A 27,995-nucleotide genomic window follows, 5' to 3' on the forward strand; every position below is an offset into this window, starting at 1 on the left:
CTCCTTCCTAGGGCTTTTTATTGTTTGTACCTAACGCTGATCCATCAGCCGCCACGAGCCTGCTCCCACCGCCCACAGCAGTGTTGGAGACCTCAGCACGCCCCGTGCCCATGGGCAGCCCCTGCTGTGCCCAGTGCAGTTGGGTTAACAAACCTTCCAGGCACCAGGAATCCCAGCAAAGCGGCCAAACCAGGGAGCATCCCACCCAGCCCCTGGCCGTGTCTGCACCGAGGGGTTGCAGCAGGGCAGGACAACGCTGCCCGAGTCTGCTCAGGAGACCCCATGTCTCTGCGGACACCATGCGGGACGCGGCGGTGGTGGTGGCACCAGGGTGGGTCCCCTCTCGCTGCAGGACCCCCGCTGTGCTCTCACCCCAGCTCCTGGCTCCAGTCAGGACCCTGCAGGGGTGGAGGACAGGACGGTGCCGGGCTGTGCCAAGTGGTGTCAGGGCTGCTTCTGAGCGATGATGTCCCGCATGCAGGTGTACAGGAACATGTACTGGTCCTGAGAAAGAGAAGGGTTTTGGAATCAGGTCTCTGACGGAGGCCTCCTGTTTGCAGAACTAGCTCTGCAATTTGCCTCTAAAGGCCCTACAATTATTTTGTGGTGGAGATTAGCCAGCAGTGTCTGATGGCAGAGCAGGATTCACTGTCCCAAGCGGTCCGCGTTTGTCCTGTGTCACCAGAGCTACCCAGAAAGGAAGAATCGGGCCTGGAGCTGCAGTTACACCATATTTGTTTCCTTCTGCTTCACCATCCCCACTCATAAAACCTGAAGGTAAATTGCACTGAGGTGTGAGAGGAACGACGGCGCCTGACCTCCTCAATCTGCACGTCTGTGGCTTTTGGATGTGCCGCAGGGTTTGCACCCAAACCACGGCTGCAGGGCAACTTCGGTGCTGCTGCAGGGCAGCACATGGGGAGAGCTCTGCCTCCTTGGTGTGCACAAGCTCTGGCAGTGACCTGCGACGAGGAGGGAAGACCTATGGGCAGGAGCATCCCTCGGTGGTTGTCCCAACAAAATGGACTGAAGGGCTGACCAGGGTAGATCTCTGCAAGCGCCCAGTCTGGGTCATTTTAGTCTAGTTACATTATTGTTCTGTTTTTAAGATCAGCAAAATGATCCGTCAGCATGTAACGCAGGCCCAGAGAGCTCTATTCCATTACAGATTTGGTAAATGCTCTGTACAAACACCAGACTGCTCCAACAAAATACCAAGCTCCAAAGCGCCCTGGGGCGAAGGTGCTGGGCATTGCAGGGCTGGTTGGGGACCGACCCCTGGCAGGGCTCCGGGAAAGGTAAGTCAGGTTGTGCTCAGTGCTCACGCTGAAGGGCAGGGCCAGCCAGCAAATGTGGGCTGCAATCACATGGTAGCCAGAAAGGGGGATTAGGGACCTGACAGAGGGGCCCCCGAGCAGCTCGCTAATGCACTGGCTGAGCTACAAGTCACGAGGAGCCTCCCTCCCCGCTGGCGGTGGGTTTAGTCCCACTGCACGACCAGGAAAGCCACAGATCACACAATGGCTGTGATTCCAGGTCACCAGAGCATGTTTTCAATGAGCCCGGCCCGATTGTGAAATCCGGAGTGACAACCCCGCGCTGACTTCAGACCAGGCACACTCGCCGCCTGGCGAAAGGCAGGGGCACATCCCCAAGAGTCTTGCACCATGCTGGGGCTGAGGGTGCTCCAGCACCCATGGGGCAATCACTCAAAGGTTCATTTTCCCCCTCGTTTGGCTTCTAAACCCTACCACATCAGCCGATGCCCCGGTGTGACAGCGGTGTACCCCTGCTGGAGAGAAAGGCAGCGTCCTGGCAGACCCTGTGGTGACGGACGAGGCTGGCACGGGGCTGGAGGCCAGAGCCCTGCCTAGCCTCTGCTGGCCAGAACAGGGTGTGCTAGGATCGGAACAAGCACTGCCCGCAGCGAGGTGGGGAAGCTGCTGCCTCTGCTGCCCCCACGCCATGGGGCAGTGGCGTTTGATGGGCGCTTGCTGTGCGTTTATGGGCACATTGTGTCTCCGCTTGGCAAGAGCACGGCTGAAATACAAAGGAGCTCTGAGGCTGGGGCAACGGAGGCCTTGCCCTCCTCCGGCTCCCACCATGCGCATGGTTCACATTAATTAAGAATGCGATTAGCTGGTCACAGGCGGCTCTGCAGCTGGGAAGCCCTGGAGAGATCTGCCCCAGTTCTGCCACCTCCCGTGGGGAGGGTTCCCAGCGATGCTGCAGCAGCACACGCAGCGGCTGCAGCAAAAGGAAGCGCTACCAGAGGGCATCTGTGCCACCAGCACCCATCAGGAACGGCACGCGTGGGGCTGGGAGGCTGGGCTGGCATGGCACGGCATGGCATGGCAAAGCACGGTATGGCACAGCACAGCACGGCACGGCACAGCTGCAAAACCATCAGACACTGTCCCAGCCCTGTGGCTTTCGTGGCTGCAGGGCAGCTGGAAATGCAGCAGGGTGTCCCACCAAGCTCCTCCAGGCAGGAAAGTGGGAATGTGGCAGAAAAAAGCAGATTGCAGGTGTCTGTGCTGACAGCCATGTGCGGGGACCGAGGGCAGGTTCGTCACGTAGGGTCAAACCAGTGCTTTGTGTTTTTCAGGGCGGGACGGGAAGAGCAGCTTGCATTTATCAGGAGCTCACATACAATTTAACCTATGCTAACTCCAAAACTGAGGAAATTGCAAGCCCTCCCCTGGGAAGAGGCAGCACCCTTAGCCCTCGGTGGCTGGCAGAGCCACAGGGTGGGCAAAACAGGGAGTAAAACCCCACGTAGCCCAGGCAGGGGTGTGGGACCCTGGGGGCACCTTGGCACCAATGTCGCCTTCTGCCCAGCCCGCTGCCCTCCCTTCTTCCCACCTACCAGCGTGGGGGTCATGAGGCAGCAGCTTCTCGTCAGCTGGAGGGTCACCCCATAGACATCCACGACCCTCTCCGTTTTAATCTGGTGCAAGAGGCAATCCAGGGAGATCAGCGTCCCCATTTGGCTCACGCCACCGCTGCAAGGGACAAGGGAGGGTCACTGCAGGCACCAGGCCAAGAGGTCAGAGGCCCAATAAGAAAATGCACAGCAGCTGGCTCTGGTGGGGCAGGGGGGTCTGTGAGCACTGGTGTGGGTGGCAGGGAGCTCTGCACTAACCAGCGGTCCCAACAGTGCCACCGAAGGAGCCTGGAGGCACAGCCCACCCTGCCCTGCCGAGCTGTGCATCCCTCACCTGGGCCAGCCCTGCTAACGTGTCGTCTGCTGCTGTCCCTGGCCACAAGCGGAGGAGGTCAGGGCTGCTCCCAAGGTCCCAGCAGCCAGCCCAGTGGTGGTCTGGGCACCTCAGCCCAGGAGTGCCTGCTCCATCCACGCTTGTCCCTGGCCCACCCCTGTTTGCCTTCCTTTTCCTGTGTCCCTGGCTTCATGCGAGCTTCCCTGGCTCCTATGGACCTACACTCTCAAAATGCCCCAGAACGTTGAGGCTGTTGGTGGGGGGCAGAGGCTTGCTGGTGGCTGTGCCAAGGTGCTGTGGGTACCTGCTCCTAGGAGCTGCTCATGGATGGAGAGAGAATGGGATGAAAGAACGATGGGGAGAGACTCTATCAGAGAGCGTAGCAATAGGACAAGGGGTAATGGCTTTAAACTAAAAGAGGGTAGATTTAGATTAGGCATTAGGAAGAAAGTCAAAAAGGAATTAGGAAGAAATTCTGTCTTATGAGGGCGGTGAGGCCCTGTCCCAGGCTGCCCAGAGGAGCTGTGGGTGCCCTGTCCCTGGCAGTGCCCAAGGCCAGGCTGGATGGGGCTTGGGGGAGCCTGTGCTGGTGAGAGGGGTCCCTGCCCATGGCAGGGGGTTGGACTGATCTGTAAGGTCCCTTCCAACGCAACCATTCCCTGGTTCTACAATTCCATGTACCTGCAGTGCAGAAGGAGAGGACCGGCTCTCTTGCGGCTGGGCGCACACCGTCTGACTGCAGCGAGGAGCTCCGCCAGGTCCTGGACATCTGGCTGCTTCGTGCTGCTCCAGAGCGTGTACAGGAACTGTTGCACCTGCCTCTCCTTTCCTTTCTTCTCCTGGGGAGACACAAAGAGCTGACACGGCCGTTGGGGAGGGATGGGTGAGTTTGGATGCAGAGGAGCCCCAGAGGTTCAGTCCTTAGGCTGTCAGACGCTTTCCTGAGCTTCTGTAACGCTGTCCTAGGAGTCCCTGTTGGGGCACTGCCCATCGCCTGCACCGTGGGTACAGTGCCCAGGGGAATTGCTCTCCTTCCCCTGGCACCTTGACCTGCACCTTGTGAGGGAAACTGAGAGCTGTGGGAGTTTGCAAGAGGGTCGGAAAGACCTTTTGGTAAGGGGTGGGGAAGCCTCCAAGGCCTCTCCCGTGCATCTCCTATGTCTGCCTGGCAGATGTCCTTCTGCAGGCTGCAATCAAGACTCCCTCCCGCATTCACGGGCTGCTGGCACCCTGCTCTGACAGCTCAGCCAAGTCCCCGCAGACTTCTCAACCCCTGCCCCTCCAGACCCGTTGGCTAGCAGTGAGAAATGTCCCAGGCAGTGGGGAAGCCCCACGGACACATACGTGTTTCACTTTGAGCTGGGTACACCTCCATCCCGAGACAGGCTTCTCGGTGCCACACTGGATGGTCAGCATCTTTGTGCAGAGAGAGTCTCCTTCCAGGGGCCAGCATGCGTCAGCTGGGACCTGTGTGCAAGAAGTTTGGCTTCGTGTTGTTGGTGGCCGTACTGCAGACCAGTCACCATCTCAAGGGGCTGTGATGGAGCTGGACCGAGACCTCCCCAAAAACCCCTCCATGCCAGTTCATCCCCCAGCTAAAACCCAGAGGAGTTTTGGAAAAAACCAGCGGACTGCAGCCAGGTTCCCCGTTAGCACAGCGGTGTTTGGCAGTGAAACTCAGCTCAGCAAATGCTCTCCAGCTCGGCTGGACAGAGGCAGGAGCTGCTGTCCGTGGGTGCCCTGGGGATGCAGTTTTAAGAGACCAAGGATCTGATGGTGGGCAGCAAAGAGCCTCCCTCCTGTGACAGCCTGTGGGAGCATTTTGAAAGAGGAAAGGTTCAGCATCAGCCAAGCTGGCTCTGCACTAGGATTCAGGATGAAAGAAGCACCCTTTCAGAAAAGACAGCCCAAATTTTGGATCTCCTCTGGCTTCCAGCTCTGTTAAACAGATCCCTGTTCTGCCAAGGAGCAGGTGGGCACAGTGTCTTACCTCCCCCTTCTCCTGCCACGGCAGAAGCGTTAGGATGGTGTGAACGTCCTGTTCCCACACCAGGGTCCAGAAGTCCTCCATGGTCAGCTTGTCAGGCCCCTGCACAGCCAGATAGTCTCTGCCGGAGCTGCAGCCCTGGGTGGGGAATGAGAACATCACTCTCCAGCTGGAGAAGGTGGTACAAGAACCGGGGCAGCCTGGGCAACTGAGGGAGAGGCCAGGAAAAGAAGGGAAGTTCAGCATGTCAGGAGGAAAGGGGAGAGGAAGAAGCCCCGAGGGAGGGAAAAGGGGACAGCCCAAACTGGGCAGAGCCCCAGGAGGGAGGAAAGACTCATCCTTCATCCCCACAGACCCCTCTGGTCCACAAGAGCTCCGCGCACAGGGTCACAACGGCGGTGGGGAGCAGGGGCTGGCTGCGGAGAGGGGAGCACCGCCTGCTGCGGGGGGGACACAACTCACCGGGATGCGCCACGCCTGCAGGAGGCCCGAGAAAGGGCCCTGTTCCAGCAGGGAGAACTTCACCCTGGAGCGATCATCTGCAAGAGATGTGGGCGATGGAGGGAGCCAGGGCGGCCTCACGCTCGCACAGCTCCTGCAAGCAGCCGCACAACTCCAGCCCCCCCATTCACCACCTCTCTGCAAAAGATCCCCCCTCTGCGGTGCTCTTGTCCAGCTTGCGGGTGCTGGTCCTCAAAACACAGCCTCAGAGCTTCTCCTGGAGATGCTGATCCTTTTCTATCCCAATGCCCTTCTCCAAGGAGGTGCATGCAGTGCATGCAGCTTGCTCGGTGTCTTGTCCAGTGGAGATCTGCATATCTCTAAGGATGGAGATGCTGCAGACACTCTGGGCCCCTGTTCCAGTTTTCGGCCGTCTTCATGGGATTTTTTTCCCCTTGTACTGAGCTGGAATATCCTGTGTCTTCCAAATTATCCCTGTTGCCTCTTGTCCTTCCATGGTGCACCCGGGAGGACTGCATCTTCTCCGTGCCCTCCCAGCAGGCAGTTGAAGGCAGCAATGTGATCTCCCCTTTGCTTTCTCTCCTCGAGGCTCAACAACCTCCCCCCAACCTCAGTCCCATACAACACATGCTCCAGCCCCTTGGTAGCCTTCTGGTGGACCCACTCCGGCGTGTCAAAGGGCTTTCTTGCACTGTGAGGCATGGCAAGAGGGTGCGAGGTGTCAGAGCACTTACATGGCAGGATGCTGGCAGAGGGCCGCGTCTGCTGGTTGCCTGAAGGTGGTGTTGCAGAGCTGGCTTCCTCCTTGACAACCTCTAGGAGGGTCTGAGTGAAAGAGAGTGGTGGAAGCAGTGAGCAGAGGAGGTTCAGGAAGATCTGGGGACTCCTGAGGACACCCAGCCTCAGCAGCAGGGTGCTTACAGCTGCCCATGCGGAGGCAGGTAAGCCACGGGACCACCCAGCCGAGGCTCAGTGGGGTGGGCTGCCAGGTCTGCTCCACACTGTGTGCATCTCTCTATAGGAGAGCGGTGTTCCCGTAGGTCCCTACCTTGCATGGGGTCTGGGAAGGAGGGGTCATGGATGGATCCTGCTCGGTGCAGGACATGTGAGGGGGCTGAGGATGCAGTGCCATGGAGAGGGGAACGCTGCCAGGAGAGCCAGGCATAGGGAAACTGGGGTACGGGACCCACTGAGGAGGCACTTCTAGGGTGTCCCCCAGTCTGAGCAGCTGCTTATGCTCCCCAGGCCCCCACAGTGTGTGTGGCTGTGGCAGGGCTCCCCGCACCTTGCCCAGGACAGCGCTCACCTCATACTCCCTCAGGAAGCCCGTGTTGGCCTTGGCTGCATTCTGGGCGTAGTGCTGTGCAAAGCTTTTCAGTGGGATGGGGCAGGACCTGAGGAGAGAAACTGGTGGTAAGGGGGAAGCTGAACAAGCGCAGAATTACCCAGGCTGTGTCCGCAGGAGCTGGGCAGGGCTGTGGGCAGACCTCCACCCCTCTTGTGGCTCTCCAGCCCCTTTCTGACGGGTCTCAGCTGTAGCACAGCCCAGAGCCCATTGCCAGGACACAGCATAGGCAAGGGCATCCTCTTTTGAATGAGGTAGGAGAGAAATTGGCCATACAGATAAATAGGTCACCTCCAGAAGTAGGCTCAGAAACAGGGTAGGGGGGGCAAAGCCCTGACCTGCTCCCACCCCCGGGAGCTCTGCGGCTCTTTGGCACAGCCCCTGAGACTGACACTGAAGGGAAGGAGGATGCGGTCCCCCAAGCCCTCGCCGTGTGCCCTGTGTCTAGGCTGGGCTCCCTGTGCTGCAGGGAGCAACCAGCCCCAGGCTGACCCCCCTCAAAACACCGGGTGTGACGGCTGGTGGGACTTCCCTGTCCTTCTGTCCTGGGATCAAGGCCCAGACTGAGCTCAGGATCCCAGCTTGCTGCCTGGAGGGGCTGTGGGTTGGGGTGGGGGGGGCAGGGGGAAAGCAGCAGGCGAAATGCAGCAGGCCCTTACGTCTCTGTCCCTGATAAACCCAGGAGTGGTTCCTCCAAGATCTTGTCCAGGATACAGCTGTGCAGGAAAATATACTGGGACTGGAAGGCAAAAGCAGACAGCAATGTAGAGCAATCCTGCACCGTGCAGACAACATGAAGGGGGATGTGGTACCCAGTGGGAAGGGTATGTCCTGTGTTCATGCCCCCAAACCTCTCGGTTAGTTCAATCTCAGAGCCCCTGTACCCCTCCCCTGTCTTGAAGGTTGGTACTGACACCTTATCCCAGCCCTGAGGTCTTGAAATAGTAGCTGGGGTGCGGGGCAGCACAGGTCAATGGCCTGGCGTGGGTCAAGAAATGTCTGCAAAGGGCCTGATCCTGTTGCTACATGCCCTTGGGTGTTGACACAGACTGTGTGCTGCTGCTGTGGGTCTGGCAAGCCAAGAAGCTGCTGGAGAGCCCCATGGAAGGGCAATTTTCACTCCAGCTGAGCTGGCCCTGGGAGATATCACTGCTTTGAGCAGCACCATGACACAGCCACAGGCTGGAGACCAGTTGGGGTGCTGGGACCAGCCCACCAGCACATCTGTCTGCCAGCCCTGGTGGCTTTTATGCCACAAAGCAATGGGTTTGGGGGAAGAGGGAGCAGAGCTTTTACCAGCGTCTGAATCATCTGGTAGCGGTTCATCCGCAAGGTGTAAACTATGCCAAAGGTGTCCACCAACTTCTCCTGCTTCATCTGCTGCAGCAGCCGGTCCAAGGCGATGAAGGTACCACTGCGGCCCACCCCAGCACTGGGAGCACAGACAGCAAGGCTTAAGCATTGCCTGATCCTGCGGCTGATGAGCTTCCCCCCAATGCTAGGCATGTCTTGCCCTGGGGGGCACCAGCATGACTGAGGGCCTGGGGAGCCATTGAGACTGCCCTGGGAGTGCTGAGCATCCCCTGGGAATCACAGAATCATGGAGTGATTGGGTTGGAAGGGACATTAAAGCTCATCTAATTACACCTGCCCCCAGCCCAGGCTGCCCAAATCCCATCCAGCCTGGCCTTGGGCACTGCCATGGGGATGAGGCACCCACAGCTCCTCTGGGCAGCCTCTGCCAGGGCCTCACCGCCCTCGTAGTAAAGAATTTCTTTCTAACGTCTAATCTAAATCTACCTAAATCTTTTAATTTAAAACAGTTACGCCTTGTCCTACTGTTACACTCCCTGATAAAGGGTCCCTCTCCAAACCAGACTGGATGACAGGCTGCCTGCAGCCCTGCCATCCCCAATGCCCAAGCAAGGAGACTCTCTGCAGCCTGTGCATGCCCTGGATGCTGCCTTCCCTCCCACCTCGTGCACCAGGAGGTCCCTGGCCTCCCACACCCTCTCCCACAAGTCATCCCCCCCTGCTATCCCCGCAGTGCTGCGCCTTGCCTGCAGTGCACGAGGGTCGGCCCCGCGTCCTTGGCGCTCTGGATGCGCTCCCGGACCAGCTCCCTGAAGGCCATAATGGACGTCGTGGACTCCGGGATCCCGTGGTCGGGCCAGGCTGTGTAGTGCAGGTGGGACACGTGCCGCTCTGCCCGGAGGCCCTCCTGAAAAAGGGTCGATGACATTGATCATCAGCATGCACCCCGAAGCCCCAGGAGCATCCCAGGTGGCTTCTGCTGCCCTGTCCTGTCTCCAGAGCTCCCTGACGTGGCGAGGCATGTGGAGGTGGCAGAGCTGCCTTTGCCTGCCCTGAAACACGTCCTTGAAGCTGCAGGCCAAGTCCCATAGCAGAGACATCAGGGCAGTAGGAAGGAGGGAGCAAGGGTGGGCAGGAGGCGCGATGCGTGTTGGATACGTCCGTGTCACCACGCCTGAGGTGGCAGATTGCTCCCCAGGGGGCTGGGTCTTCTTTGAACCCCGCTACTGGCACAGAAAGGAAATTCTGCCACTACCACTGAGGAGAAATCCTGCTGCATCCCATGCAGACCCACAGCCCTCGACGGGGCCCCAGGTCCTTACTCACGTGCCACAGCTTGAACTCGCGCATGGTCCACTCGTCAGAGCTGCTCTGCGCCAGCAGGTGGACCCGCACCTGCCCGTAGGAGATCGGGGCAGATTCGGATGGCCAGTAATGATCACAGAGGACCTAGGGCACAGGTAGGACAGGGTCACAGCGAGGCCTAGCCTGCCCGCGGGGGTGACCTCGCATCTCCCTGGGAGCATCTGGAGATGTGTGGGGAGCTGGGGCAGATCTGTCGGAGCCAGCAGGGGGGTCCTTTTCACACCGGGAGCTTTGCACTGCTCTCCCCCACCTCCCGTTGGCTCCTGCTGAAGAAATGACCTGTGCAGGTCTCATCACCCACGGGGAATGGAGCAGGTCTGTATGAGGCATCTCATCCTGAAGCAATAATTTCAGATGCTGCTGAACTACCTGGGTGAGGTGGGCTGGGTCCCAGCTAAGCTCTACTTCTGCCCATTCCTCCACCAAGCTAATGCAGAGCTGCATACATCCTCCTCTTCCACCCAAGCTGCCTTTTGGAGAAGCTGCAGGCCTGTGCTCACCCCAGAGCCCCACGTGTGCAGGGACCCTCAGAGCCCCCAGACCCAGCCCTGGGCTCGGCTCCTGCAGATGGATGCGGGCTCAGCCGAATGCGGAGGCACACACCTACCCGCCCGTTCTCCATGCACACCGTCAGCATGATGATGTTGCAGACGTTCTGCTCCCACACCAGCCTCCAGAAGTCATCTATTGTTTTTTTCAGGGGCCCCTGGGTGGCAATGAACTCCTGCTGGGATGTGTAGCCCTGAACAAGAGCCGGAGAGGAGGAGTCAGCAAATTTCCCAAGGCCGGTGGATCCTGCCCTGGGACCGAGTCAGTCCTTAATCTGCCTTTGTTGTAGATGGAGAGATGCCCTCAGCCCGTGTGAGCACAGCTTCCTGGGCAGCTGACTTCAGCAGAAGCTTCGGAAGAAGCTGACTGCACAGGAAACGTGCTGCCCAGCACGTGCTCTACTTCTTTGGAATAGGGACGTGACCCCCCGCTTCCCTCCAAGCAGTTCCTCGTTCAGCCTAACCAGGGACAGACAAATCTGGGCCTTCTGTGAGCTCTTCAGCCAGTGGTAGGGTGAGCATGCGAGGTCCCAGACTTCTTTGCCTTTGTCCCGTTGGCACACGCATGCCCCGCGGATTCACACAGCATGCTGTGTGCCCTGCCTGTTACCTGGGGAAAGCTCCCGGATGGGGGATGCTGGCACAGCTCCGGGGTTGTTCAAATGCAGCTGCACAGACCAGAAGGAGAAAGAGCAGACAGACAGACGGGGCAGTAAGCTGGGAGAGGATGGAAAGAGGACAGCGCTCGAGAAGAAAGAAGAAAGCCTTGCCAGTCTCCCCACACTCACTCCTCTGCGTTCACAGCGCTTTGCCATCAAATGATTGCCATCAACCTCTGCTAGAGGGCAACCACGAATCTCTGCCCGACCCCAGCACCTTGCCAGTCTGCCAACTGTGGTTCCAGTGGCTCTTGTCCACTGGCCCTCACAGCCTCAGTCCGGGCTGGGTTCTCTGATGGTGCCCTGAGGCCGTGTCTCTATGTGGGGAAGGCAAGCGGGCACTCACAGGTATGAAGTTGGCATTGATGTAGTCCGAGTGCGGATCCTCCCCCAGCTGGCTCAACTTGACCCGAGAATGATCATCTGAAAGAGACCACACACATGTGGGACCCCAGGCAGCCCTTCCCCAAGACGCGGCTGCAATTTCATCCGGGTTACACATCACGAGAAGTCCCCGTAGCTCCTCCAGCCCCATGTATGCAGCCAGCAGCAAGGCTCTGTGCTCTGCCGGTCTCCCTCCTCCCCAGGGAGCAGGTATCAGGGCGCTCATCAACGCCCTGGGACATGCACAGTCTCCCCATGGTGTCCATCTGGGACCCATCCCTGAGCAGAGCTCACCCCTGTGAGCTGGGGGCAGGAGGCAGCACTTACAGGGCAGCACGTGCGGGTATCTGTTCTTGGAGACGTTGGCTGTCAGCTCGGCTTCCACCTTTGGCTGCTCCTTCCCAACTTCCTTCAGCTCCTGTGGGACGAGGGAGAAGCTAAGCACAACCAGTGGCCTCCAGGTTGCTCCTGGCCAGCCCAGGTGCCTGCCCTGGCCAACGGCTCTGCCTGGTGTTTCATGAGGGAACTGCTTTACGATTTACCCAGGATAGCCTGTGTGTTTCAAGCCATTGGTGGCTTTTCCCAGTGCCTTTTCCAACAGCACTGCGTTTAGAAAACAAGCCCAGGAACAGGCATGGGGTTAAAAGCCCACCCAGAAGTCAGACATCTGCTGAGAAGCTCAGAGAATCTCGTGCTGAGGAAATGAAACATCGTCTGCTGTTTCTGCCCGAGCCCTTGCTCAGAAGAACAGGGAAGGGTGATCTGAAGAGGCCTTGAAATCGCTGATGGGATTTTCAAAGGTGCTGCCTGCAGAGCAACTCAGAGCCCGCAGACATTGGCATTAGGGAAGCTAGCCTGAAATGAATTTCACAGCCTGATCCTGTGGCTCTGACAGTGCCCCTCAAAATCCTTCTGGCTGCAGGCTCTTTTCCCAAACCGCCCAGGTGGATCTCGTTGCAATACTGCTCCACTTCCTTGCCTCCAGCCCAGGTCGGGGGCCCTTAGCTTTGCACACCAGCAGCTATGGGCCGTGCTCGTTCACCTCATGTCACAGACAACACGTATTTCTACCACAACTTGAACAGACCATGTTTTGAGCAAGGGAATTGCCTGATCGCTTGGTCCATCCAGCCTCTGGCTTCCAGGACTGCCCAGCTGAGCGGCCTGGGAGGTGGCTTACAGTCCCTGCATCTGCACCCAACAGCTGGGACACGACACCTTCTTTTGAGCCAGGCTGGATTTGAAAGAGCTATCTAGGGGGGAAATTAAGTCCTGTCTCTAGCAGGAGTCTCAGCTCACCTCAAACTCCTGGAAAAAAGCGTGGTTACCACTTGCTGTCTTCATCTCATAGTACTGCTTGAAGTTCTGTATGGGAATTGGCCGGTGGACATTTCTGCATGAAATGAAGTCCAGAGGAAAACTTGCCTTAGCTTTTGGGAGGTCTGGCAGGCCAGCCACGCAGCCAGAGAGACAGCCCAGCCTCGAGACCTGCGGTACCTGGATGCACACACAGGGGTGGTTTATAGCCCACAGCACTGCCCAGAGAAGCCAGTGCAAGAGCATTGCTAAGACACTAGGAGGGATTTCAGGTTGGTGAGGATATTCTCCTACTGCAGAAGCCATGCAGAGGAGGTGACAATACGTTTCCACTTGCATTGGCTTGGAATGGAGGTGGGCAATAAATGATGGACATGGGAAACCATAGGCTTTAAAAAGTAGTGGGAAGGAGAGGACACAGAGGACACATAGCTTGTTTTTTCCTGAGTCAAAGCATGAGAAAGGAGGTAGGTGAAGGGCTCTGGCACCTGCCTTGCAAGCAGAGAGGGAAGAGTCCAGCCAGCAGCACTCACCTCAAGCTGTAGGTCACCATTTCCTGGGGCAGGCTGTTCTTCTGTGCTCTGGAAGCAAAACATGGGAGTTGTTACTCTTCCCTGCAGTGCAGGGACTGATGCTGCACGCGTACTGTGTGCTGCTGGCTCTCGGAGCACCTGTGAGCAGGAGGCTCACATCAGCTCCCCTCTGCCTGCTGCTTTTGCTTTCTATCTCTCAGGCACAGCTCCAGCTGCTGTGTGTCCTGGTTTCCCCAAAGCTCCTTTTACACCCTCTCACTGCTCTTCCTCCTGGCTTGGCATTTAAGGCTGGGTTTTGCTGAGATTCCCAGCCTGTGCCCGCTGGGTAAGAGATGGCTCATCCTCACCTCCTTGCCCTGAGCTGCCTCCAGTAGACCAGAGCAAAAATGACTGTGAGTGTCAAGAGAAATCCCACGACGATTCCAGCTATTACTGGCATTGGGAGCGGAGTTGCATCCACACCTTGAGCAGCTGGAATCAAAAAGAGGAAAAATTGACAGAAGTAGGAGCCAGTGAATGACTACATTTACTCTGTTTATTACATTTACTACAGCCCATGAGCTCCCTCTTGCTTGCCATTAGCTGGTTGTTAATTCTCTCCAACCTGCATAGCCAGGTAGGGAAGAGGACAGAGCAGCTGTGAGATAATGTACCCATCTTACCTGAAAATGTGGTGAACGACACTGCAGGGGCCACTGGGTCGTACTTGGTGAAGGCAGCGATGCTGAACCTAGGGCAAAGCGGAGTCATGCATCAGGGGCAGCCAGCAGCAGGCAGAGCCAAGGGTAAGGGCCAGCTGCCTCTGTGTTGGAAGAGGCTGGTTTTCCGGGATGGGATTTAATGGGATTTAGGGGATGTATTGAAGTGGTCTTTCCTCCCTTCTCTGCCTCGCGGACAAGTCTGTTACACTTGGGAGAATGTCAGAAAATGTCAGAAAGTGCAAATGGGGAACAGCTCTCCTCCGAGGCACTACCTGCAGACAGGCAGCGAGCTGTGCTTGCTTACTGGGTAGAAAGAGGGAAAGTCAGCAGCAGGTGGGGAGGATGGAGGTGGGCTGAGTCACCGTCTCAGCTCACGCCAACCCATTAATTCCTGGGAGAGATGAGCCTGGTGACTTTGAAACAGGGGCACCTCAGCTGGTGGGGCTGAGCCCCGACCCAGACCATACAAAGCACGGAGCTGGCTGGGGCCTCCTGCTCCCCGTGGAGATCTGCCCTACATCCTCCTCCTCCGAGCAGTGCACACACCAAGCCTCACAGCACCCTGCAGAGCTGAATTCCTTCTCCTCCTAGTGCGTAACCTGGAAGAGCAGGTCCTCTGGTACCCTAAATGCAAGGTAGGGCTTCCAAACATAGCTTTGGATTTTAGCAGCCTAGGGTTTGCAGAGTCCAGCGTGAGCTCCCTCTGGCAGCATCCCAGACCTGGCTTCTGGGAGCAAAGATCTCTGGAAACTGGGCCTGCAGATGCTGTGGTATGAGATAGGGGTTTGTGGATAAATAACTCACTGAAAGATAGGAAAGAAGGGTTGGATTACAGAGCAGAAACGGGCTGTCAGGGCTACCTGCTTTTCACCACACTGCTAATGATTAACTGGTAAAACAATAGGGAGGATATACGTTATTTAGGGAAGCCAAAATGAAAGTGGTGATAAGTACATGTTACTCAGTGACAGTAGGTGGTGTAATGACACCGTAACAGAGCTGCTCCCTTACCGAAAGTGGATGCTGGAGGGAAAATGGCAACTGGGCAGCGTGAAGGTGGATATACACACAGGCTGGGACAGTGTTTGGGGGGGCAGAGGGGTCTCCTGCTGTGTTTGTGCTGTTGTTAAACTACCCTCGAGGCTGCTGGCAGCTAGGAGACGGAGTCTGGCAGATCTTGGTCTGAGCCAGTGCCCTGGCAGCCCTCAGACGCACAGCAGTGCTGGCTGGAGCAGAAAGCCAGACCCGAGGCTGCAGGGGTTAAGCAGCAAGGTTTGCTGAGCCATGCCTGAGGGTGAGTGGGCAGGAACAATAGCAAGAAGGAAAAATAGATGGGCAATCAATCTCAAACCTTCTCAGTCAATTGGATGCTATCCCATGCCTGCTCTGGGATGCAATACCTCAACACCTGCATGGGCACGGGATGGGAATGCAGGATCATTCAATTATCCTGCCAGGCATGATAATACGTTGCCTCAGGAGAGCTGAGAACAGCTGTTAGCTCTTGACATCCTGCTGTGGGTGGGATTTCCAAGGGAATGGCTCTCTTGAAAATCCCTTTTGTTCTCCTCTGCCACCCACCTGACTCAGCCCTGTGCTGACAGCGACCTTTATTCTTTGCCAGAGCTGGCCCAAACAGGGCGCTTGAGTCCCTGTTTGGTAACACGTGTACATCTCAAATGGCTCCAGTTTAAGATTTTTTTTTTTCCTTTTTTTTTTTTGTGTAAGCGTGGAGCCTGCACATAACAGAATTAGAAAGAGAAGCAGAAGAAAACAAGAAAGGCAGGAGAGCCAGCAGGTCCAAACCTGGCACCAGGGACCTGGACTCCACTCACCCCAAACTTAAGGGCAGATCTAAGCCTCCGCATTTTACCCATATGAGAAAGTGAGGCTCTCTTGTCATGCACACACTCTCTCAAGTTATTCGTCTCTCTTTTCCCAAAGCTCTGAGACTTCTATTATTATTCAGCCATCCTTGCTATATGTTCCTTTAAATTGGAGAGGGACAATCTTCTAGATTCTGGAGGACCCTTTGTCAGGACTGCCTGGAAATATGGCCCCTATTAACAATGGACTGACCAAAGAAAGGATTCTTTGTTCATAGAAGAAATCTTGTTTTACCAGCAAATATTTTAAAGGAGCCCTACAATAAACTATGTATGCTTGTACATTCATGCTGCTGTATTTTATTTACTGTCGAATAAGATTGTGAATTTATGGACCTTGTGATCTGTGTGTGTGTATGCCTTGTGAGGAATTTGAACCTAAGGCTGTGCACTTGCAACCCTTAACCTTTGGGACCCCGGCTGCATAGGCACCATTTGAACTAACGTCCCCACTCCCCGTGTGTGTGTGGCTCTGAGTCATATCCAAGTAACAGCACCCATTTCCAGTCTTAGCCTTGAGGTGGACAACTGTCCAGCTCCCAAGACAACCTACACAGCCCTTGTCAGCCTCGACTTTTGTTTCTGCTCTCCCTCTCCTTGCCCACTTCCACCAACATCCTCTGATACATCAGCCCTTGCATTCCTCAAATGCTGCTTGGCCGAGCAAACCCCAGGCTCTGCTCTTGGGGGTTTGCAGAGTGCGAGGGTGAGGTGAGAGCGAGGGCGCTGCTGGCACCTTGCAGGGGACTCGTGGGGTCCCTTCTGTCCTGCAGCCTCTCAGCAGGGAGGCTGGCATCTCTCACCTGTACTGCTCGTTGGCTTTCAGCTTCCCGTTGCACGTTGCCCTGGACTGGCCACACTCCTCTGTTCCCACTGGCACTCGCCAGGTTTCAGGGGACCTCCTGGAGCTCGGGTGGAAGGGATTGGGGATTAGCACAGCCAGGTAGGAGTCCTCCGTCCCGTAGTAGTGGTCATACCACGTGCTGGACATAGTTTTCTGGGTGGGCCTCAGCACTGAAGGGGAACATGCAAGAGGACAGAGGTAGCATGGACGTGGTGTGCAGGGGACCCGCTGCCCTCTGGGGAGCCACTGCAGCTCCGAATGCACAGGAGCACTTACGTGAATCATTAGTGGTAGCGACGACACCATAGTACTCGATTTGGCCATTCTCCTCGCTGAACAGGTCGGATGAAATGATGACTGTGGAGCTGGCCTCTACCTGGAAGACGTCTGCTCGCAGGGGTGGCGGCAGGGCTGGAAGGGGAGCCAGCAAGCACAGCCTGTTAGTGTGCCCTAGCTCCCACGGACCCATTGCTCAGCACGTGATGGCTCCCAGCATCACCACCCAGAGCCCTGCCCCTGACCAGTGTGGGGCACGCAAAGCTCAGAGATGTCTGAAGAAGTCCCCAGGTCTAATCAGCAACACTCACTGTCCTCTCCCGGGGTCTGTGGCAAGGCTGTGGGAAAGAAGGGCACTCACCCTCCACTGTTGTGTTGCAGAGCAGAGGCACAGCCCGGCTCCTCACGGCATTCATGCCCACTGTGCTGACCGTGATTCGGTAAGAAGAGTCTGGGCCCAGCCCCTCCAGCCTGGCCATGCTCGTAGGAACGCTCACGATGTACTTGGAGGTGGGGGGTCTGTCAAAGAGTCTCTCTGTCACCACCTCATAAGCCTCCACGTCTCCTGGAGAGCTGGTCCAGTTCAAAAAAAGGCTCCTGGACTCCGGTAGGCATTGCACATCCTCCACTGGGTTTGGCTCTGCGAAGGAGACAGCCCTGGATATGGCAGGCCCTTAACGTACTGGGCCAGAGAAATCCCAGCCCCAGCCCATGTGTCACCATCACGGTCCTGTACTGCCAGTCCCGGGGTCAACAGGAGAGCTCAAAGTGTTTGGATAATGCTCTCAGACACATGGTCTGATTTTATGGGTGGTCCTTTGGGGACCCAGGAGTTGGACTGGATGATCCTTGTGGGTCCAACTCAGGATATGATATCTGTTCGGGAAACTTCTGTGCCAGGGGCCACAGGACAAGGTGAGTGGGTCAGGGCCTGAGCAGGAGATGGCTTTTAAGAGAAGCAGCTCAATGGAGCTCTCTGCAGAGTCTACTTTGCTTTACCAGTAGCCAGGCTACCGGATCATGGGAAGTGGTGGGGTTTAGGGAGCTGATGGCTTCTGGAGGGGTCACCTTGCTGCTCTCCTGTATCTCCCACCAGGAAAACTTGCACCCTGCTGCTGAACCCCAAGGGCTGATTCAGCCTCAAGCCCCCCCAGGCATTTCTCAGCCCTCCTAGACCCATACCCACCCATTGGCACTGCCAAGAGCTTGGTGCTGCTCCAGTAGGGCCCAGCCACGCAGCTCAAGGAGATGGAGTAGTTCCTCCCCGGCACCAGCCCCTGCAAGAGGTGCTGGACTTGTCCTTTGGCGAGAGTGTGCCGTGAGGGCAGAGAGCCATTCCTGGGGTCCCGCAGCCACAGCTGGCAGTCGTCCTGCTGGCCAGGGACACTGTCCCAGGAGATGAGCATCGTGTTGTTCCCTTCTGCCACCGCAGAGAGGTTTTTGGGAACCGAGGGGACTGCAAGGAAAACCACACGGGGGGAAAGTTACTGGGATGCCAGGCCCTCTCTTCCATTTGTAGAGGTACAAGCAGAAGATGGGGAATATGCAGGGAAACTTCATGTGCTCAGTGATAACACTCCTGCAGCTGCTGGCTGCCACTACCAGAAACAGCTTTTAAATGGCAATGGGAGGACAAGCAGAGTGATGAGCATGAGGAGACGGCTTCTTCCTCTTGCTAATTAGCAAGTTGCATCAGAGACCTGCCTGAAGGGCTCTGCATGTGACTCCCAATACCCCGCAAGGGGCTGGCTGAGCATGGGAGCAGAGACCTCTGGATTTCCCAAGCAAAGTGCAGGGACTGTGGGGATAAGCACATGAAAAGGCTTATTGTGCTTATCTGCAATTTCCACATTCCTGAAAAAAAAAAAAAAAAAAAAAAAAGCCTGGCTTCCCCATATTTCCCATGCCAGGAATTTTCTGAGTGCCTGGGAGAAAGGCAGTGGGGATGGTGAGGTACCAAAGGGCAGCCATATTGCCTGCTCTCCCCTCCACTGGCTCACCCAGACCAAGATCCCACTGATAGAGCCATACCAGCTTCCAGAAAACATTCCTGGCCCCATCCCTGCCCCTTCCCTCTGCAGGAGCTGAGCCTGCCCAGCTGGGGAGGGCTGAGCATCACGCACAACCCCCAGCTCCCACCACTTACTCGTCCAGTCGCTGATGTTCTCTGCGGAGGCTGCGTAGGGCCCTGCCATGGACACCACTTCCAGCAGGTATTTGTGTCCCGGAGCCAGGCCAGAAAAGGTGAATTTGCTGGTGCCTTTCCCAACAGATGTGTTGGCTGCCAAAATACCCGATCCCGAGTGATACAGGAGGAGCCTGTAACCGTCTTGTCCGTGGGGTTCAGCTCTCCAGGACACGCTCAGCCTGTTGGGATACCCTTGGTTCGTCATGTACACGTTTTGGGGTGCCAGGGGATCTAGAGAGACAGGATGAGCATCATGTATCAGTGAAGGGTCCGAGGACATTGCTCAGTCACTGGCAGTGTCATCGGAAGGGATGCACCATGCAAGACAGGGCTCTTTGTCTCGGCTGGACGGCTGCACCCACCAGCCTGGAGGCAGCTCAAAGCAGCTTCTGCAAGCTTCAAGTGGTGCCTGGCTGAACAGAGACAGCCTTGTCCCAGCTGCAGCAAGCCACCGAGATGGGCGAGGAGGGTGCACCCAGCCAGCTGGAGGTGGGAGCTGAACACCCGTACCCTTTGCTACAATCCTACACAGGCTACACCTGCACCCAGCAAGGCACAAAATCACCCTCAAACCCCACTACTCACACGTCCAGTTGCTGACATTCCCTGCAGGTGTCCGGTAGGGCCCAGCTACGGAGACCACCTCCAGCACATACTTGCTTCCTGGGGCCAGGCCCGTGAAGGTGAAGTTGTGGGTGTCTCTCCCAGCTGAGGCCGTAGCTACCACGGTGCCCAGCCTGGCGTGGTGCAGGGTCAGGGTGTAGCTGTCTCGCTCCCCGGCTGCGGCTTCCCAGGACGCGCTCAGCCTGTCGGGGTGCCCCGTGCTCAGCAAGCACACAGCAGCCGGGGGCAGCGGGCCTGGGGAGTCATCAGACCTGGTATTAGGGACCGGAGGCCAGGCAGAAAGAAAGAGATGCTTGGTGGGACACTGTGGGGCGGGATCGGTGCTCCCTAAGGTCTGGATATGCAGGGCCACTCCAGCATGCTCCCACTCCTGACTTTTCTTCTCCATCCCCTTCCCACCTCACCTTTACCTTCCCACCTCACCTAACTTCTCACCCTTTGTGGTCACTCACTCACCAGCCCTTCTTCATCCACATCCTACTCTCACTCTCCTCCCCGTGCCCAGCTGCCAGACCTTGCCACAGGTGTATGCACACATCCTCCAGCACACAGAACTGGCAGAGGGCTTGTCTAAACCTCATGCAGCCCTAAAATCCCTCTGGGTGGGCAGAGGGGCTGGGCTCGTCCATCTCCAGAGCAGAGACCTGTTCTGCTGGGAGAAAGAGCTGGATGACCCTCTTCTACCGCTCTGATTCACAGACCTTTATGGTGATGTGTTTTCTACCTGCTGGAGGAGACTCAACAAGGGTGCAAATGCTTGGGTGTACAGGGAGATGGGGCTGCTTGGGCAGGGGGATTTCCCCATGTGGGCACAGCTGGGTAACCCTGCATGTCACCAGCGTGTACTTGTGCAAGCCTGCAAAGTTCATAGGCACAAAATCCATGTGCCTAGGAGGGTAGCAGCGTGCCCATGCACGTGGGTACACACACCTCCAAAGGCACCAGATCCCCCGTAAACCTCCCAGACCTCTCCAGGGCTGCCCAGTGCAGCCTCTCCCACCCCTCTGCAGGGGACGCTCCTCTGGGCACTCACGTGTCCAGCCACTGATGTTGGGTGCTGCTGCCTGGTATGGTCCAGCCGTGGCACTGGCCTCCAGGGAGTACTGGCATCCTGGGGCCAGGCCCGTGAAGGTGAAGTTGTGGGTGTCTCTCCCAGCTGAGGCCGTAGCTGCCACGGTGCCCAGCCTGGTGTGGTACAGGGTCAACGTGTAGCCGTCTCGTCCCCCGGCCGCGGCTCCCCAGGACGCGCTGAGCCTGTCGGGGTGCCCCATGCTCAGAAAGTGCACAGAAACGGGGGGCAGCGGGCCTGGGGAGAAAATACAGGTTATTGGCAGGAGCCATGTCTGGGCTGAAGGAAGGGAGATGCTCCATCTCCGTGCCAAGCCCCACGTGCTACAGGAGTTGGATCTCTGCAAGGTCCCGAAGGGTGGCTTTGCTCTTGGCTCTCCGGCAGCTGCCTCAAGGGATTTCCTCCTCCCTAGGGCTGCATGTGGATGGCTACTTGGGTGTGGGTGGCCAGGCCATGGGGATTGTGTGGATGGGAGAGGAAGGCAGGATCTGGCTGGACCAGTATGGCCTCTGACTTGAACTGGGAAGGAAGGAGATCTGGTGGAGGACACCCGGCTGCAAGGAGAGCATCATACTCACGTGTGCAGTGGGTGAGGTTTGGGGTGGTGCTGTGGTAGGGCCCAGCCGTGGCTCTCACCGCCACGCTGTAGCGGGTGCCGGGGTTCAGGTTTCTGAAGGTGTGACTCCTGGCATCCCCAGCCAGCACCGTGTGCCCAGCACGACTGCTGGAGGCTGTGTCATGGAGCTCCACCACGTAGCCCTCTGCTCCGTGCCCCGTGGCTGCCCAGGATGCCCGCAGTGCCGAGGCAGAGGGGCTGCTCAGGGTGAAGTTGGCAGGGGCCAAGGGATCTGGAAACAACAACAAAAAAAAAATAAAAGGGAGAGGGTCACCCCCTGCTGTGTGCCACAGTGCTGGGAGCTGGCTGCCTGGCCGGGTGGGTGCTCATGCATCAAGCAGGGGGCAGGGTGGCCACCAGAGATCCTCCCAGAGAGAAGAATGAGGGAAAATGGGCAGTCAGTGCGCAGGGCTCCAAGCACAATATCCCTGGGGATTGTAGCTGGACAAGGAGGGGAGATGCCCAGAGCCATTCCCTGGTGGGGATGGGGGTCTGGCTCCACGCAGGGGAGGTGTGAGGACAGTGAGCAGAAAGGAAGGACAAGCATGCACACCAGGGAGGGGTTGGGATGGGGAAGGTGGTGGTGGGCACTCTGCCGGGCTCAGAGGGGGGCTGCGGGGCACAGTGGAGAGCCCTGTGCTCAACCCAGCCGCTCAGACTCACATGTCCATTGGGTGACGTTGGTGGAGGAGGCTTCAAAGAAGCCTTTCACAGCAAAGACCTGCACAGCAAACTTGCTGCCTGCCTCCAGGTGAGTCCAGGTGACGTTCTGGGCGTCCTGACTCAAGGTCTGGACCCGCTCCCTGCTCCGGGTGGTGAGGCTGTACAGAACAGCACGGTAGTGGTCCCTCCTGCCGGGGGGCTTGTTCCACCACGCATGAAGCTCCGAGGAGCTGCCTGGGTTGGTAAGGCTCAGGTTTGTTGGAGCAGCAGGAACTGCAAGGAAAGACAAATATACAAGTTGGAACGAGTTGTTGCAGTCCTGAACATGCAACAAAATCCCCAGAGAAGCCTTGCTTTCCCTGGGCAGCCAGCACAACAGCCCAGCAAGTGCCCTGTGCCCCTTGGTGCGAGAAGGCTGCAAGAGACAGGCGATGACCACAGGCCAGCAACATCAAGAAAAAGGCCACGGTGCCCTCCAGTCCTCCTCCAAACACAGATCCCATCCCACCTGAGGCTCCTTGCAGCTCCCCTGCCTGCATCACCTGAGGGTGCTGAGGATGCTCACCTGTGCACCCAGAGGTGTTCCTGGGGAGGGAGCGGTAGGGGCCGGCTACTGCCCAGATCCCAACAAGGTAGCAAGTCCCTGGTGCCAGCCGTCCCAGGGTGATGTTGGTGCTGTCTTTCCCTGCTTCCAGGTTCCTTGCTAGTGAGGACGAGCCCTCCTCATGCACGCTGAGCAGGTATCCATCCCTCTGCCCAGGAGGGGTCTCCCAGTGCACAGCCAGAGCCCAGGCAGTGCTGACAGGACTTGCTGACAGGGAGAGAGGAGGTAGTGGGACTGCGGGAGAGAAACGGTGTTACAGGGGACAAACCTGGGATGCACAGGACTGACTCTCATTCGAGAACGAAGCTGGGAGCTGCAGGACCGCGAGCACCGAGAATGCTGCCTAAAAAGTTCTGAGAGCAGCAGGTTGCTCCCAGGTCCAAGCTGCTCCCTCTGTCCCAGGTGATAACACGTCACCACCGTGGCCCCAGAGTCCCTGTCCCAGCGTGTGGGGCAGGGTCCCCGTGTGCCCCATTGAACCCCTGGGCCCAGAATGAGCGCGGCTCCCAGCATCCTGAGCAGGAGACGGGCACCAGTGGTGCTGCAGGGACGTGGGCACAGGACCCTCCTGCAGGACAGCCCTGGGGCTCCCTTTGGCCCCCAGCCCCTTGCCAGGCTGGCTGCCAGGGCTGGGACATGCAGAGGGGCTGGGACATGCAGAGGGGCTGCCTCCCTACCCGTGTAGCCGATGGCAGTCTGAGAGGAGGTGCGGTGAGGCCCAGCCTGCGAAATGATCTCCACCCGATATCGGGACCCCGGCACCAGCCCCTCCAGGTCAAGATGGGTGACTCCACGGGGGACAGACACGTTCCTGATGATGGACAGGGACTCAGCCACCGAGAGCTGTACCAAGTGGTCTCTGCCACCGCCTGACTCCACCCAGCTCACGTGCAGCTCCTGGGGACTCCGGCCAGGCTGTGCGCTCACGTTAGCCAGAGACAGGGGATCTAGGAGGAAAAACAGCGTGGAAGTCTGTGAGCTGGTGAAAGAAAGCAGATGGAGAGGTCAAGACCCAGCCCACACCTCCGCACAGGGCTAAAGGAGAAGTGTGGACAGCTGACTGCCAGCTCTCCCCTTGCTGGCACCCTGTGCAACCTGCCCATGCACGTCCCCAGGGTGCTGCTAGCGGGAGGCACAGAAGAGAGCACTCTGCTCCCCCGTGGGCTGCTCACACAGCACCACAGAATGGTTCAGGTGGAAGGGACCTCTGAAGGACACCTGGTCCAACCCCCTGCCCAAGCAGGTTGCCCAGGACCATGCCCTGTTCCGTGGAAAGGCAGCAGCAAGCCCAGAGTGGTCTCTGTGCCCCCTCTTGCATCCCTCTCCTGACAGTCTGAGGCCAGCCTTGACATAATGCATGCTCCAAGTAGAAGGTTTGGCATGACTGGGGAAAGCCTGAGCTGGGAAAAAGCATTTTTGGGGGCCCAGAAGCCAGCACACAGCACCTAGGTCATGACACATGCTCCCATTCCCAGGAGCATGGATCATAGATATCTCACTGGAGCCTCCTTCCAGAAGTGGCCTGGACATGTCCATGTCACTGCGAGCCCTGCGGGCAGCACCAGGATGCCCTATCCCTGCAGGAGGTCGGGACCACTCTTCACTCACATGTCCACTCGGTGGCAAAGTGTGATGAGGACCTGTACGGGCCAGCGAGGACCGTCACCTTCAGGAAGTACTGAACTCCAGGGGACAGCCCCAGGAAGGTGAAGTTGTGGGTGTTTGGCCCCACGGAGATGTTCCTCTGCATCGGATGGCTCTTGCTGTAGAGCTGGAGGTGGAACTGGTCCACGTCGCCGGCAGCCTTGTCCCAGAAGGCTGAGAGCCCCAGCGGGCGCCGGGTGTTGGTCAGGGTCACGCCGGATGGAGCCAGTGGATCTGAGAGAGGAGACAGCAAGCAGTGAGCGGCAGTCGTGGTGCAGGCGATGTGCTGGCACAGGATCTGCCCCAGGATGAGTTACAGCCTTTTTGTTTCGGGGGACAACATCAGAAAGGAGTTGGGAATACAACAGCTGACCACAAAAAGGGCCCTCTGCCAGCACGCACTCATCCTGGGCACCCTCAGATGCTTGTGCCCAGTGGGCTTTGGTCACCAGCCCTGGCAAATCAAACCCCAAATAGTCTGAACTTATAAATAATAATCTGCCCTACAACAGACGTGGGAGCGCATCCCCACCCTGCCTGCTGGGTGGCATTTGGTAACGTTTTCCCATTCTGTGATGGGTCTCTCCTGCGCTGAGGACCCTTTTGCTGCCAACCTGGCTGAAAATGTCTCTGCTTGTTCTTCCACTCGTCCTTTGTCTGTCTAGCCCTGCCCCTGCGTCCCTGCTATACACGGTCCACGTTCTGCCTTGCTTCCATGCCACAAGCTCTCTGCTCTCTCTGGCCAGGCCCTGGTTGCAGCCTGCAGGAGGGCTGGGGTGGGCGTTGTGCACTCACAAGTCCATTCCGTCGCTGATCGCACGCTGGATCCGTAAGGCCCAGCCAGAGCAGCCATCTCCAGTGTATACTGTCGCCCGGGGACCAGGTCCTCAAAGGTGACGTTTGTCCAGTTGTTCCCCACAGACACGTTCCCGACCTGCTCCTGGGATTTGGTTTCCCGGAGGGTGCCTGTGTAGCCAGTGTTGCCAGCAGGAGCTGCTCTCCAGGAGGCTTGCAGAGAGGTGCTGTGGCCCCGATTGCTGAGGGTCAGCTGCTCCGGGGGCAAAGGATCTAGGACAGGTAAGGGCTAAAGTCACAGCTGCTCCTGGACTGGGGTCACCAGGCAGAGGTGCAGCCCAGGATGCTTTTCCCTTTGCTAGGAGCACCCACACCAGGGTCCTCTGGCCACCTGTGGGGTCTGAGCAGGCCACCATCAGCCCCGCTGACACCCACAGGCCAGTTTGTCAGCGGGGGAAACATGCCCAGAGACTGGACCAGCACAGAATCCAAAGTGGCATGGTAGGAGAGGGCTGCCCTGGTGCTGGGGGCAGGGGTGGGCGAGGTGGTGTGGAGCAGGGCAGCAGAGAGGTGGTTCAGGGCAGATCCAGCCTGAGCAGTGCCACCAAAGCGGGGCTGAGGAGGGACTTTTTATTGGGTGAATTTTCAAAAGTCCCATGCTATGATGTCCCCTGAGGCACAACAAGAGGAAAAAGGACAGGACCTAGTGGGAATCCCAGGGCCGGCCATGGTGAGACTCACGTGTCCAGTTGGTGATGCGCCGGGGTGCAGATGTGTAGGGGCCAGCCACAGTGCTGACCTCAAAGGTGTAGAGGGTCCCAGGGCGCAGGCCCTCATAGGTGAAGTTGGTGACACCTCTGAGCAGTGAGCTGTTCTCCCCCGGGTGCTCCACAGGGCCAAGGGCCAGCAGGTAGCCCTCTCCCATTGCCTCCTCCCAGCTGGCTAGCAGGCTGTAGGGGCTGCCCTGGCTGGACAGGCTCACGCCCGACGGTGCCAGTGGCTCTGCAAGGGACAGGGACAACGTCACACACGTCGCTGCATGGGGCAGTGCATCAGGCAGCCAGCTGCAGCAGTCTCCCCACCAAATACAGGCAGCTGGGGCTGCAGAGAGAGCCTTTTACTGCTCTCAGCTCTAGGGGCTGAGTGAGAGCTCCATCACCACCACTGTTTAAGGCTCCGGTCATTTTCCCTGGGGTGGCAGTCCTGGGGCAGGTGTCTGAGTGCTGACCATGGCTCCGTGAGTCACGCAGGAGGGACTGGGACAGGGGAGATGCTGCCCTGGATGGACTGGTGGTGATTTACCCCCAGAGAACCAGCTGCTGTGAGCAGAGGACAGAAGCTCTCTTGAACACCAGCCCCATGGGTTACGAGAAGGATCAGGTTGGGTTACTGCCTGCCACTACCCAGCACAGGTCTGGCCATAGATTTTCGACTCACTCCTCAGGAGGAACCACGGTGCAGCAGATTTTGGGGCTCCTGAGGCCAGCTGCCACCTTACTCACAGCCCCATTTCTGCCCCCACTTCAATCCCCACTGCTGGCCCACCAGCCTCCCGCATGCGAGAGCTCAGCCCCTCTGCAGGGCACCAAAAATAACCCAGAAAAAACGCACTTTGGCTTTCTGCTTACGTGTCCAGGCTGCTGCGCTGTGGGCAGAAGCCCGGTAGGGGCCAGCCACCGCTGTCACCTGGACAGAGTATTGCTTCCCAGGGCTCAGCCCGTGGAAAGTGACGTGACTGCTGTCTCCCCCGACGGAGATGTTCCTGGCTGGAGTGCTGTCCTCTGCCTCCCGCAGCGTCACCAGGTAGAAGTCCCTTTCTCCCGCTGGGGTGCTCCAGTGGGCCTGCAAGGAGCTCTGCTCCTCCGCATTGCTCAGGGTCACGTTGGTGGGGCTCAGGGGGTCTGGAAGGGAGGGGAATGTGGTGTTGGTCAAGGTTATGGCGTGCTCTGAACCCCATGCCCAGGGCTCGCTGTCTTGGCTGTAACTCAGGACTGTCAGCACCAAGGTGTTGGGCACACCAGCATACAGGGCATACAGTCCTGTACTGCTCGGTCAAAAGGGAAAAGCAATAGTGTGAGCAGGTGCCATGCAAGACCCTAAGATCTCCCCATGTACCCCGGAGCCTCTCTCCCTACTTCCTTATCTGCAGGATTACATCCAGCCTTAGACATCGTTTTAGAGCATGCTGTTTCCACTCCCCAGTGCAACCATTCCTGGTCTAGCGGAGCTCAGATGAAGCTGGCAGCCCCACTGTGAAATTCCTAAAGGGCCCCTTCATCTCCACTCGTATGAGCTTGCTGATATTCCCAGGAACTGGCCTGGATCGAACTGGCCGGCCGCCCTGGCTTGTTCGTCTGGCACTGGGACGTCCGTGCAGCCGGGTAGGTCAGAGCTGCAGACAGCGACTGCAGGGACTGAGTCAGGCTCGCTCCAGAGCAGAAAGAAAACAGCTGGGGTTGTGGAGATCTTCCAAAATCCCAGCTGCAGAGTCAGCAGTGAGCAGGCTCTGGCTTCCCGGACTGGCAGAGCTGGAGACCTGCAGTCTGGTGACACCCCATCCTTACACGTGTGCCTGGCAGTGAGCGACACGGGGCCAGGACGAGCCGCTGGGCACAACAGTCCCAAGCCTACAGTTTGGCATTTCCCTAATCTGCTCGTCACTAGAGAGGGCCAGCGCTTGCCTGGCGTTCGGCGTGAACTCATTTTCAGGAGTCGTTGCGCTGTCCAGGCCTTGGATCGCTCTCTCCATTTTCCCTGTGGTTTCCTGGGAAGGTCTGGGAGAGCGAATATGGGGCCAGACCTGTTCCCAGTGCTATGGACAAAGCGATGGCAGCAAACAAGGGCTGTGGGGGGAGCCACCCTCTCTTGGGGCCGTCACCTGAGGTCAGAAGGTGCAGGCAGGGGGGTGATGAGGGAACTGGCTGGGGTCTGGGAGCACTGCCCTCAGAGT

The 27,995-nt window shown here is 57.9% G+C and overlaps 1 protein-coding gene across 2 annotated transcripts in view; it reads right to left on the reverse strand.

The window, feature by feature from the left end:
- The window catches only part of LOC310886965 (receptor-type tyrosine-protein phosphatase V-like), a 40,678-nt gene continuing 12,683 nt past the window's right edge, over positions 1-27,995 (reverse strand). For both annotated transcript variants that reach the window (XM_083812276.1, XM_083812277.1), the window contains exons 7-40: positions 26,674-26,946; positions 25,787-26,047; positions 25,046-25,318; positions 24,215-24,484; positions 23,284-23,553; positions 22,568-22,840; positions 22,003-22,275; positions 21,302-21,571; positions 20,688-20,960; positions 19,616-19,888; positions 18,989-19,261; positions 18,029-18,298; positions 17,204-17,482; positions 16,843-16,977; positions 16,526-16,736; positions 13,798-13,865; positions 13,483-13,606; positions 13,136-13,183; positions 12,585-12,678; positions 11,613-11,703; positions 11,248-11,324; positions 10,302-10,436; positions 9,656-9,778; positions 9,076-9,236; positions 8,312-8,447; positions 7,675-7,754; positions 6,977-7,064; positions 6,405-6,495; positions 5,671-5,747; positions 5,212-5,346; positions 4,566-4,688; positions 3,903-4,060; positions 2,870-3,005; positions 1-504 (exon numbers count right to left, since the gene is read on the reverse strand). In XM_083812276.1, coding sequence (XP_083668402.1) covers positions 445-504; positions 2,870-3,005; positions 3,903-4,060; positions 4,566-4,688; positions 5,212-5,346; positions 5,671-5,747; positions 6,405-6,495; positions 6,977-7,064; positions 7,675-7,754; positions 8,312-8,447; positions 9,076-9,236; positions 9,656-9,778; positions 10,302-10,436; positions 11,248-11,324; positions 11,613-11,703; positions 12,585-12,678; positions 13,136-13,183; positions 13,483-13,606; positions 13,798-13,865; positions 16,526-16,736; positions 16,843-16,977; positions 17,204-17,482; positions 18,029-18,298; positions 18,989-19,261; positions 19,616-19,888; positions 20,688-20,960; positions 21,302-21,571; positions 22,003-22,275; positions 22,568-22,840; positions 23,284-23,553; positions 24,215-24,484; positions 25,046-25,318; positions 25,787-26,047; positions 26,674-26,946 — 5,882 coding nt within the window. In that variant the 3' untranslated portion in view covers positions 1-444. The remainder of the gene's footprint in view (positions 505-2,869; positions 3,006-3,902; positions 4,061-4,565; positions 4,689-5,211; positions 5,347-5,670; positions 5,748-6,404; positions 6,496-6,976; positions 7,065-7,674; positions 7,755-8,311; positions 8,448-9,075; positions 9,237-9,655; positions 9,779-10,301; positions 10,437-11,247; positions 11,325-11,612; positions 11,704-12,584; positions 12,679-13,135; positions 13,184-13,482; positions 13,607-13,797; positions 13,866-16,525; positions 16,737-16,842; positions 16,978-17,203; positions 17,483-18,028; positions 18,299-18,988; positions 19,262-19,615; positions 19,889-20,687; positions 20,961-21,301; positions 21,572-22,002; positions 22,276-22,567; positions 22,841-23,283; positions 23,554-24,214; positions 24,485-25,045; positions 25,319-25,786; positions 26,048-26,673; positions 26,947-27,995) is intronic.

Source organism: Anser anser (genome assembly GCF_964211835.1).
Source record: "Anser anser genome assembly, chromosome: 27".
NCBI classification, from domain to species: Eukaryota; Metazoa; Chordata; class Aves; order Anseriformes; family Anatidae; genus Anser; species Anser anser.